The sequence below is a fragment of the Hemiscyllium ocellatum genome, chromosome 19 (assembly GCF_020745735.1).
Source record: "Hemiscyllium ocellatum isolate sHemOce1 chromosome 19, sHemOce1.pat.X.cur, whole genome shotgun sequence".
NCBI classification, from domain to species: domain Eukaryota; kingdom Metazoa; phylum Chordata; class Chondrichthyes; order Orectolobiformes; family Hemiscylliidae; genus Hemiscyllium; species Hemiscyllium ocellatum.
In genome coordinates, this window is record NC_083419.1 from 4,379,010 (window position 1) to 4,391,742 (window position 12,733).

Below are 12,733 nucleotides of genomic sequence, written 5' to 3' on the forward strand. Positions count from 1 at the left end.
CCCAATGGACAAGATGTTTAAAATACCATTGGCCTGTGATGACCAACAGGATGAAGCTGGGGTTAGAGTTAGGGTTAGAGTTAGGGTTAGAGTTAGGGTTAGGGTTAGAGTTAGGGTTAGAGTTAGGGTTAGAGTTAAGGTTAGGGTTAGGGTTAGGGTTAGGGTTAGGGTTAGGGTTAGGGTTAGGGTTAGGATAAGGATCACAGGGTTAGAATTAGGGTTAGGATAAGGGTTAGGGTTAGGGTTAGGATAAGTGTTAAGGTTAGGATAAGGGCTAGGGTAAGGGTTAGGGTTAGATTAAGAGTTAGTGTTAGGGTTAGGGTTAGGATTAAGTTTAGGGTTAGGGTTAGAATTAGGGATCTGGTCAGGGTTATGGTAAAGTTTAGAGTTAGCGGTAATGTTAATTTAGGTTAAGGTTATTGTCAGGGTCTCACTGTGCACGCTGAGGAGATTGTGCTCTCTCATGTGCTGTCACTGTGGTAAATGGGAAAGTTGTGTAGAGACAACAGAGTTCAGTGGAGCAGAGGGAAGAGGATCAAGACAGTAAATTTCCACCTGGGACTTATTTCCAATAGATCGAGTTGACTGTGGATACCAATGCAATCCACTGTCCATGTCTGGGTTGAATGAATTACACCTTAGGCTAAGCCTGAGAATCAATGCTGGGTGGATCTAATAGAATATAAGTTCCTGATTGGTCCATTTTAAACTGCAGTGTCAGGGGTTCTGCTCACCCTAGGAACCTCTGTGCTAGCTGGATCAGTGTAATCTATTCTGCCTGTATAACTATAGGGTGACTTGGTGGTTGGTTACTGGCCTTTGTGGAGTTACTTCTGTGGGGTTACTTCCAAAGTTGAGAAGACCCTGACCCTTTAAAAAAAGGCCCCTATTCGGGCCTTTGAGTAGTTGACTGCCCACCTCCATTGAGTAGATTATTGACTTTCTCCTCTGGGCAGATCAGCTAGAAACAGGACTGTGTCAGGGAGTGGTCCTGATGCACCCTGCCCTCCCCCATATCCCATCCAACTTCCCCCCCCCCCCCCCAACCCCCTGGGCTCCAACTGCACCCCCATGGGGCTTGGGAAACAGCCCAATGAGTTCCCAACAGTTTCTCGCATCCTCATCATCAACTTCCATCATTCAATGGGTCTGTGCACCCTGCCTGCTCTCACTCACCAATCATACGAAGCTTTGCTCCCAGCTGAATTGAGTAACCGTCTGGGATGAAAGTGTAGTAACCATCATCGTCCAAAGCCATCTTTTCCACCACCAGCTTGTGTACTCTTCAATCACAAAACACAACACATGAGGCTTCTGCCAAATTCATGCACAAATTAATTAATTAATACACAACAGAAGTTCACGAGAATGTATGGAAGTTTATAAGATTGTGAATGGCTTGGACAGAGTGAAAAATATGAGGCTTTTTCCCAGGGTGAAGGGGCTAATTACTAGGGGACACAGGATCAAGTGCGGGAAGGGGGGAAGTTTAAAAAAGATGTGAGAGGCAAATGTTTCACACAAAGGGTGGAGCACTCTGGAACATGCTGCCAGAGGAGGTGGTGGAAGCAGATCCAACAACAGCATTCAACACATGGATAGGAAGGGAATAGAGGGATACGGATCCTGTAAGGGAAGAGAAGTTTAGCCTGGAGGGGCAAAATGTGTCAGTGCAGGCTTGAAGTGCAGAAGGGGCTGTTCCTGTTCTGTGTTGTTCTTTGTAACCACAGCAGCAATTGTTTGTACCTGTTAGCATCAAATTCCTGTTAAACTTCTGCAGAACTGAGGTTAAGTCGTATTTGGTATTCTGTACATAAATCTGGTCTATTACTCAAAGGTGAAAATGTGTTGCTGGTTAAAGCACAGCAGGTTAGGCAGCATCCAAGGAACAGGAAATTCGACGTTTCGGGCCAGAGCCCTTCATCAGGAATGCTGCCTAACCTGCTGTGCTTTAACCAGCAACACATTTTTAGCTCTGATCTCCAGCATCTGCAGACCTCACTTTTTACTCTATTACTCAAAGGACCAAGAGGCCGTGCAGAAGGGGCAAAGAAAAAAGATTTACTGGAGAAGCACATAACCACTAGGAGCAGGGGGAGGCCATTCAGCCCCTCGAGCCTGCTCTGGTATGGCTGATCTCATCTCAGCCTCAATTCCACTTTCCTGCCCTCTCCTTATAACCCTTCAACCCGTTCCTAATTAAAAATCCGTCTCCAGCCTCTTTAAATTTACTCAAGGCAACCGCCAGGCTCTGGGAAAGTGAACGCCACAGATTCATGACCCTCTGAGGGAAGTAATTCCTCCTCATGTCTGTTTTAAATCTGCCACCCATCAGCCATACGACCTCTCATTTTAGATTGCCTCACAAGGGGAATCATCACTCAGCATCTGCTCTGTCAATCCCGTGAGAGTCAAAACAAAACTGTAGCTTCGGCTCCTGATGCTGCTTAGTTTGCTGTGTTCTTCCAGCCTCCTTGACTACCTTGTCAATCCCTTTAGCATTGTATATAATGCAATTAGATCTCCTCTCATTCTTTTATACACCAGGTAGTATTGGCCTGTTATTGTAGATGTTTTAACAATTGTAAAAGACTGAACGAGCTAGGGTTCTTTTCTCTGGAAAGCTGAGGGGTTGTTGAATAAAGGTCTTTAAAGGTTGGAACAGGTTTGGAAGGGCATTTGATGGAGAATTTGATGGTAGAACTGACTCGAAGTAGAAGGCAGAGGGTGGTGGTGGAGGGTTGTTTTTCAGACTGGAGGCCTGTGACCAGTGGAGTGCCACAAGGATCGGTGCTGGGTCCACTGCTTTTTGTCATTTATATAAATGATTTGGATATGAACATAGGAAGGTACAGTTAGTAAATTTGCAGATGACACCAAAATTGGAGGTGTAGTGGACAGCGAAGAAGGTTACCTCAGAGTAAATGGGAACTTGATCAGATGGGCCGAAGGGCTGAGAAGTCAAGATGGAGTTTAATTCGGATAAATGTGAGGTGCTGCATTTTGGGAAAGCAAATCTTAGCCGGACTTATACACTTAATGGTAAGGTCCTAGGGAGTGTTGCTGAACTAAGTGACCTTGGAGTGCAGGTTCATAGCTCCTTGAAAGTAAAATTGTCGGTAGATAGGATAGTGAAGAAGGGGTTTCGTATGCTTTCCTTTATTGGTCAGTGCATTGAGTACAGGAGTTGGGAGGTCATGTTGCAGCTGTACAGGACATTGGTTAGGCCATTGTTGGAATATTGCGTGCAATTCTGGTCTCCTTCCTATCAGAAGGATGTTGTGAAACTTGAAAGGGTTCAGAAAAGATTTACAAGGATGTTGCCAGGGTTGGAGGATTTGAGCTATAGGGAGAGGCTGAACAGGCTGGGGCTGTTTTCCCTGGAGCTTTGGAGGCTGAGGGGTGACCTTATAGAGGTTTATAAAATCATGAGAAGCATGAATAGGATAAATAGACAAAGTTTTTTCCCTGGGGTGGGGGAGACCAGAACTAGAGGGCATAGGTTTAGGGTGAGAAGGGAAAGATAAAAAAAAGGGACTTAAAGGGCAACTTTTTCACACAGAGGATGGTGCGTGTATGGAATGCGTTGCCAGAGGGAGTGGTGGAGGCTGGTACAATTGCATTGTTTAAAAGGCATCTAGATGGGTGTATGAATAGGAGGGGTTTGGTGGGATATGGGCCAAGGGGTGGCAAATGGGACTAGATTAGGTTAGGGTATCTGGTCATCATGGACAAGCTGGACCGAAGGGTCTGCTTCTGGGCTGTACATCTCTATGACCCTATGACTTTATCATAGTTTCAGCTTTTCTCTTACAATCATCAAAAAGTATGCACAAACATGAGGGAAGATTCTTGTCTCTGGCCAGACGAGTACAAGGTGAAAACGTTTCAACAACAATTTTCTCCTATTTAAAGGTACTCTGAACGAACAATAGATTGTCCATTTCCCACTACGGGGACCCAAGATGGAGAATAACAGATCCATTTGATGGAAGCTACTTTACTCTGAGAGTTAGAAAGTGGAGGTCACTGGCACAGGGTGGAGTGTTGAGGTGAAAATCAAAGATACATTTAAGGGGAATATAGATAAAGACATGAAGGAGAAAGTGGTACAGATTCAATAAGATGAAAAGGGATGGGGGGAGATTCATGTGGTGCATAAACCCCAGCATGGACCAGTTGGGTTGAGTTGCTATCTAATTCCATCTTCAGTGATGTGATTTCTCAATAAAAGGCCCTTCAAAGTATAACCTCGATCTTGTTTGATAAAATGCACATGCAGCTGAATAAAGAATTCCTCTGCTCGCTACAGGGTAGATTTTTAATTCCATCCTCTGAATGTTGGCATCATTGGCAAGGTCAGAGTTTACTACCATCCCTACATGTCCTGAGAAAGTGACAGTCCCCTTTCTGAACTAAAGCACTCTGATACAACTACCATTAAATACAGGCTCAGAGGAGATATAAATGGCAGGTTTCCTTCCATTGGACAATTGGACAAAGTATTATGTATACCTGGACTGTCTTTCTTTCAAAGAGGTCAATGCAAGGATAATGGAAGCTTATCTTTTACCATGGCATGTATTGGAAATCTCCTGCTTCCTTGCCTGGACTTGGCTCCTTGCATTCACATCACTGATTATTTTATAACTAGTGTTTATGGCAGTTATGTTAGAAGTTAGATTTTCAGTTGGGAATGTTTACTGTAAGCAAGGAACTGCTCAGCTCATGTCTCCTGTTTCTGAAACATCCTCATTGTGAATCCAATGTGAAGCCAGATTTCGGATACAGTAAATGACATGTGTGGAACTGCAGGTAAATCCAAATCCATCAGAGTTTTACCTGCACTTCCACATGCCATTTACTGTATCCATTGCACCTGATGTGGTCTCCTCTCCGTTTGGGAGACTGGAGGACTACTCGCAGAGTGCTTCAGAGAACATCTCCGGGAAACCCACACCAACCAACCCCATGGCTGAACATTTCAACTCCCCCTCCCACTCCACCAAGGACATGCAGGTCCTGGGCCTCCTTCATCACCACACCCTAACCAACTGACACCAGGAGGAAGAATACCTCATCTTCTGCCTCATGACCCTCCAACCCCATTCCATCAATGTAGACTTCACTAGTTTCCACATTTCCCCTCCCCCCACCTTATCTTTAAACTCAGCACCACCCTCTTGACCTGCCCCATCTGTCTTCCTTCCCACCTACCACTCCACCCTCCTCTCCAACCTATCACCATTACTCCCACCTTAATCTACCTATCGCACCCTCTGCTACCTTCCACCACAGTCCCACCCTCCCTTCCATTTATCTCCCCACCCCCAATGCTCACAAGCCTCATTCCTGATTAAGGGCTCTGGCCTGAAACGTTGATTCTCCTGTTCCTCGGATGCTGCCTGACCTGTTGTGCTTTTCCAGCACCACATCACACAGGAGAGGCCTAGCTCAGATTGGAGGCTCTGTCTATCCTATCAACCCCCATTTTTTTTAGTTTCCAAATAATTCAAATTGATTCCAAATGGCTGAAGTGGGATTGAACTCATCACCTGCTTGAAATGGCTGACTCAGCAATGGGCACTTTACCACCTAAACTGACAAGTAAAAGAATTTAACCCAACTGCTAAACTGGGACACGATAGTACAAAGAGAGGTGGTAAAAGGAACTTTCAAAATGGGATATAATAATAAATGCATGAAACGGAACAGAAATTGCCTGGCCATTGGGAACAGAGCAGGGAAGTTTCAGACTTGTTGGGTCCTTCTTTCAGAGAGTTAACCTGAGTATGATGGGCTGAATGGCTTACTGTGTGCTGCCTGATTCTCTGAACTGAGGACAAACAAGCACTCATTCATTGGTTACATATGGCTGTGAGCCCTCACTTTTTGCGGTGAGTTATCTTTATGTGTTCACTTGGATAGATCAGTTGGCCGTTCTTGTACCACTTTCCACCCACGCTCGCTTCCGACAATTCACACTCAAGGACTGCCTGCTGACCAGCTCGGACAACTTGGTCGGTGAGATTCTGCAATATCTTCAGAGGTTTCACTGAGAAACAAGGAGAGAACATCAGGGAAGCTCAACTTGTGTGAAACAGTGCATCTCACCACCCCCACCAAACTAAAACACTCCTTACTTCCTCAGCTACAAGTCCACATTATCTATAAATCTGTAATCCAGGGGCGGCACAGTGGTTAGCACTGCTACCTCACAGTGCCAGGGACCCAGGTTCGATTCCAGCCTCAGGCGACTGTCTGTGTGGTATCATGGAATCCCTATAGTGCAGAAACAGGCCATTCGGCACAAGTCCACACTGACCCTCTGAACAGCAATCCACCCAGATCCATTTCCCCTACCCTATTAATCTACATTTACCCCTGACTAATGCACCTAACCTACACATTCCTGAAAACTGTGCAATTTAACATGGCCAGTTCACCTGACCTGCACATCTTTGGACTGTGGGAGGAATCAGCAGCACCCGGAGGAAACCCACACAGACACGGGGAGAATGTGCAAACTCCACACAGAGACTTTTGCCTGAGGCTGGAAATGAACCCAGGCCCCTGGCGCTATGGGGCAGCAGTTTGCACATTCTCCCCATGTCTGCATGGACTTCCAGTGTCCAAAGATGTATAGGTTAGGTGGACTGGCCATGCTAAATTACCCATAGTGTCCAGGGATGTGTAAGTTAGCCATGGGAAATTCAGGGTGATAGGGTGGGGGTTTGGTGGGTCTGAGCGGGATGCTCTTTGGAAGGTTGGTGTGGACTCAATGGGCAGAATGGCCTGCTTCTGCATTGTAGAGAATCTATGATAAACATTCAATTCTGTTCAGCTGAGTGGGACCAACTTGCCTGGGATTGACGATGAGCCCAGCAGTCTCCTGTTAAATATCTGTGCTTAAGAGCCAATCGTGTTGGTGTGGGTCTTGAGTCATGTGTGAGCCCAGATTGGGGAACAATGACAGATTTATTTTGCTGAGGGAAATTAACTTTTCCCAAGGTTGGGAATCTCCATGAGTAGAAGCCAGTGAAAAGTCACTGGGGAACGTAGCAGAATCTCCACATATACCCAGATTCCCATCATCCACAATGTCATGGCGATATTTGAGGTGGATTATGCTGCTGTGAATATGTATTGTGAAAACGTTAACATGTTTTAGTAATTGCCTTTCCAGGATCCTCTGTATTTCGATACTGTGGGATGTGGGATGTGGGATGTGGGATGTGGGTGTTCAAGGTGGTGGTGGGCTTACTGCTATGTTCTATGTCATGTTTTTAATGATAATGCAACAGCTTCATGGGCATGTTTAGTGAAGTCTTTAACTAATGCTTCTAAGGGACTTCCACCCACACCAGCCACCTTGAGAGCAATATTATTCTTACTCGGTTAATTAGCTCATAATACTTTAAAGTCTAACACTGAGAATTACCCTACTCGAAACCCTTGCATGAAAAAATGTTACACGTACTATCAACTTTCAGCTCAGCTGTGGACTGGCCTCCAGTGGTCTTCACCGAATATGTTCCAGAGTCAGCTTTGGTAGCCTCTGGGATGATGAGCCAGTGTTTCTTTCCCTCAGTCCGAAAGCGGTGCTTGGGTGAAGCCCCAAGTTCAATCCCATTTTTAAACCTGAGGAGAGGATGGGGGCATCTCTGATTAGCAAAGCATACCAGACATTTTATTTTAACACTGCAAACACACCACAAACTTTATTGGAAGAATTGCAGAATTACTATGGCATTGAAGGAGGCCATTTGGCCCATTGTGCCTGCACTGGTTCGATCACCTGGAGCCAACTTCCTGCCTTTTCCTTTTCTCCCCACACACCATTTCTGTCTAAATAACCATCCAATGCTCCTCCTAAATGCCTCCATCGAAGCAGCCCCCATCACATTTCCAGGCTGTACATTCTAAACCCTCACTATTCACTGGGTGAGAAAGCTTTTGCTTACATCACTGGAATGATTCCTGGTGTGGGGGAAATTGCCTTATGAACAAAAGTTAAACAGTTGAGACTCTACTCACTGGAATGAGTGAGAGGTGATCTCAGTGAAACATGTTGGATTCTTAAGGGGTTTGACAGGGTCAATGCTGAGAGGATATTTCCTCTCCATGGGAGAGTCTAGCACCAGAGGGCACAGTCTCAGAATAAAGGGACACCAATTTAAGACTGAGATGGGGAGGAATTTCTTCTCTCAGAGGGTTGTGAGTCTTTGGAACTCCCTCCCACAGACAGCTGTGGGGGCAGAGCCCTTATGTATATTCAAGGCTGAATGTAGGTTTGCTGACTGAGCTGGAAGGTTTGTTTTCAGACGTTTTGTCACCATACTAGATAACATCTTCAGTGAGCCTCCGGACGAAGGCTTCGTCAGCCTACATCCAGAACCTCAACCTGAGCTACAAATCTTCTCAAAATTCAAGGCTGAGACAGATAGATTCCTGATCATTCGAGGAATCAACAGTTACAGTGGAAGGGCAGGAAAGTGGACATGAGGAATGTCCTTGGATCAGCCACGACCAAGGGACCGAACGATCTACTCCAGTTCCTATGTCTTTTGAGTCCTTGCACCCTTGCTTCATTTGCACATCACTTTAGACCCATGTCCTCTCATTCCTGTTCCTTTTATGAGTGAAAGCACTTTCACCCGATCTATTCTATTCAGCCCGCTCATGATTCTGAAAACCTCTATCAGGTCTCCCTCTCAGCCTCCTTCTCTCCAAGGAGAATACTCCCACCTTCTTCAATCTATCCCTAAAACTGGTGTTTCTCATTCCTGGAACCATTCTTGTCAATTGCTTCTTCACTCTCTCCAATGAATTCACATCCTTCCGATAATGTGACTCCCATAACTGTACACAATGCTCCATCTGAGGTCTTGCGTCACCTCCTTGCCCTTGTACTCTATGCCCCTATTAACAAAGCCAGGGTTAGTGTGTGCTTTATTAACTGCTCTGTTCCCCCTGTCCTGCCACCTTCAATGATGAGTGCCCAACCAGCACTCCCTTTAGAATTTTACCCTCAAAGTCACATTGTCTTTCAATGTTCTTCCAACCAAAACATTTCACTTGACTGAATAATGTTTGAATTGAGGTCAGCCCTGCATTATGGCTGGGATACAGACTGTGGAAGAACTAACCAAATCGGTGAATGGTTACAGCACAGAAGGAGGTCATTTGGCCCATCACATCTGTGTTCGCTCTCTGCAAGAGCAACTCACCTCGTCACACTTCCATGGCATCTGTCTGGGGCTCTGTGACCCTCTCTCTTCAGGCGCTGATGCAGTTGTCCTTTTGGAATGCTTTAATTGAACCTGCCTCCATCACACTCTGAGACAATATATTCCAGATCCCAGTCACTCTACAAATCTTCAATCTCAGGTCAAAGGAAAAGGACAAAGGATGCCCCACCAGAAAGATGTGTAACTTTGGACAAGGGACAGAAACGGCTTTCCAGGATGCTGCCTGGTTTGGAGGGTACTAGTTATGAGGACAGATTGGACAAAGTTGGTTTGTTTTCACTTGTATGCCAAAGGATGAGGGGCCACCTGATATTGGTTTATAAAGTTCTAGGAGGAATGGATAGAATGGTTAGTTGGAGTCTTTTCCTCAGGGTAAAAATGCCAATTACATGGGGTCGTAGGTTGAAGGTAGAAGGACCAAAGTTTAAAGGCGATGTGAGAGGTAGGTTTTTGACACAATGGGAGGTAAGAGCCTGGAATGTGCCACCACAGGAGGTGGTAGAAACAGATATAATAACAACGTTTAAGAAGCATCTTGACAGACACATGATTAGGCAGGGAAGAGAGGGACACGGACTGCATACAGGTAAGGACATGTTAGTCTAAAAAGGGACAGGGTTGGTGGGCCAAAGGGCCTGTTCTGGTGCTGTACTGTTCCTTGTTCTTTGACAGTACAAAAGGAGGCCATTCAGTGCATCATGTTTGTGTTAGCTCTTGGGAAGTGAACAGCTTATGCCCGAAACGTCGATTCTCCTGCTCCTCAGATGCTGCCTGACCTGCTGTGCTTTTCCAGCACTCCACTTTTTGACTCTGATCTCCAGCATCTGCAGTCCTCACTTTCTCCTTAGCTCTCGGGAAGGGCTGTCTAATTAATCAGCTATCCCCACATTCTTTCCTCGTCGTCCTTCAATTCCACTCTCAGTAATTATTCCGAAGATTGATTGGTTACTGGAATGAGTTTCAGTTGGGGGTGTCGGGTTGTTGCGGGGTGGGTATGGATGAAGCTGGGGGGGGGGGGATTGAGGTGAGTGTAGTGGGGGGTAAGGGTTACCTTCTGAGGATTGAGAGAATCTGGGCTTGTGTGCATCGGAGATTCCAGGAAGGAGAGATCATCGACTCGAGATGGAAAATGCTGTGGGGGTTTGACTGGGTGGATGCTGAAACAACATTACCTCTTGTGGGAGAGACAGCACAGGGTGACACAGCTTTTCCAAGAAGGGCTCTCCAAGGTGGGGAGAATTCTTTTCTCTCTGAGGATCATAAATCTTTGGAATGCTCTTGCTCAGAGAATGTGGAGGCAGGGTGACTGATAATTGTTAAAGGCTAGATTCTTGACAATCAAGGTTTGCATGGGGATGGGGAATGTAATTGTGAAGCAGGCTTGATGGGCTGAATGGCTCATTTCAGCTCCCAACTTGTACATTTGCATGTTCACAATCACGTTCACGCAGTCTTACTATAAATATTTGTCCGTCCTCCTCTCCTTTCTGAGCTAACAAGGCCTCAGGGCTAGAGTTTCCGTACCATTTCACTTGCGCGTTTTCTTCTGACACTTCACATTCCAACTCCACCCTCTCACCAACCAGCTCATCGCGATTTTCCAGCTCTCGAGTGATTAAAACAGGGGGCTCTGCAAGAGATCAACACAAAGCAGGAGAATCAAAGTCAATCACCCACTTGGATATTGCCTCTAAACCCTGCCATTTCAGGGACATGCTTTTTATACTGTCAGTCTGAAATCCTTCTCAGAGCATGGCCTTTAGATAAACATCAGTGGCCTAAGCTTGCATTGAAAATTGTGTTTTGTTAACTTGAGCTGCAAATGTGTTGCTGGTCAAAGCACAGCAGGCCAGGCAGCATCTCAGGAATAGAGAATTCAACATTTTGAGCATAAGCCCTTCATCAGGAATGAGAGATGAAGGGCTTATGCTCGAAACGTCGAATTCTCTATTCCTGAGATGCTGCCTGGCCTGCTGTGCTTTGACCAGCAACACATTTGCAGCTGTGATCTCCAGCATCTGCAGACCTCATTTTTTACTCTTTTGTTAACTTGAAGCTACCATATACACATGTACCAGCAGAGGGAGTCTGTTAGGATGAGACAACAAAGAAAGTATATTTAAAAACCTGTGCAGGTCTAAATCTAAATGCATTTGGCTGAATATACAGCAGGAGAAAGTGATGACTGCAGATCTGAATGTATAGCAGTTTCAAATAAGCACCACCGCTGTTTGACGGTACTGTGGGCATTTATATATATAAGGGGAAACATAAGAAAAAAATAATATATAAAGCAGTTTCAGTGCCCAAGAGCCCCACAACCTGGTTCCTAATTTTATTGATTTATTCCAGCTCTTACACCTGCTTAAGCAGAAAAAAATCACTTAAATCAGATTGGTGATTCATGACTAAGATCATATCGATAACAGAATGGACAGCAAGTTGGTAATAAAGGGAGTGGTTGAAATGATGGTGCTGAGTTACTCAGACTGAGAGAAAGTGATGATTTGACCTTGAGATGAACTTACAATTCCATTCCCACACCAGGTTCCACAGGGATCAATGCTGGGACACATGTAGTTCACCACTTTTAGCTTGGAAATCGTAAATGATTTTCAGATGACATCAATTAGGGAGGGGACAGCAACAAAATAGAGTGTAATAAACTTGGACAAGTAAATTCACTTCAATGCCGGGGGCTGGGAGGGAGAGGTATCCAACACTGAGCTGAAAATGGGTTGCTGGTTAAAGCACAGCAGGTCAGGCAGCATCCAAGGAACAGGAAATTCGACGTTTCGGGCCAGAGCCCTTCATCAGGAATGAGGAGAGGGTGCCAGGCAGGCTAAGATAAAAGGTAGGGAGGAGGGACTTGGGGGAGGGGCGATGAAGATGTGATAGGTGGAAGGAGGTCAAGGTGAGGGTGATAGGCCGGAGTGGGGTGGGGGCGGAGAGGTCAGGAAGAGGATTGCAGGTTAGGAGGGCGGTGCTGAGTTCAAGGGAATCGACTGAGACAAAGTGGGGGGAGGGGAAATGAGGAAACTGGAGAAATCCGAGTTCATCCCTTGTGGCTGGAGGGCTCCCAGGCGGAAGATGCGGCGCTCTTCCTCCAACCGTCGTGTTATGTTCTGGCGATGGAGGAGTCCAAGGACCTGCATGTCTTCGGTGGAGTGGGAGGGAGAGTTAAAGTGTGAGCCACAGGGTGGTTGGTTTGGTTGGTCTGGGCGTCCCAGAGGTGTTCCCTGAAGCGTTCTGCAAGTAAGCGGCCTGTCTCCCCAATATAGAGGAGGCCACATCGGGTGCAGCGGATGCAATAGATGATGTGAGTGGAGGTGCAGGTGAATTTGTCTGCAGGTATCCAACAGACTAGACCAGACATAGTCAGCCTCATGGTAGCATACCGGATAGACACTTACCAAACGCTTCCATCACCCATTCCTCGGTATGTCCTATCCCTTTGACATACCCAGCAGAGCTGGTGGCAT

At 45.9% G+C, this 12,733-nt stretch overlaps 1 protein-coding gene across 8 annotated transcripts in view; it reads right to left on the bottom strand.

Moving 5' to 3' along the window:
- The window catches only part of mybpc1 (myosin binding protein C1), a 154,027-nt gene that overhangs the window by 45,628 nt on the left and 95,666 nt on the right, over window positions 1–12,733 (bottom strand). For all 8 annotated transcript variants that reach the window (XM_060839610.1, XM_060839609.1, XM_060839608.1 and 5 more), the window contains 4 exons: window positions 10,776–10,881; window positions 7,481–7,641; window positions 5,890–6,055; window positions 1,177–1,283 (listed from right to left, as the gene is read on the bottom strand). In XM_060839610.1, coding sequence (XP_060695593.1) covers window positions 1,177–1,283; window positions 5,890–6,055; window positions 7,481–7,641; window positions 10,776–10,881 — 540 coding nt within the window. The remainder of the gene's footprint in view (window positions 1–1,176; window positions 1,284–5,889; window positions 6,056–7,480; window positions 7,642–10,775; window positions 10,882–12,733) is intronic.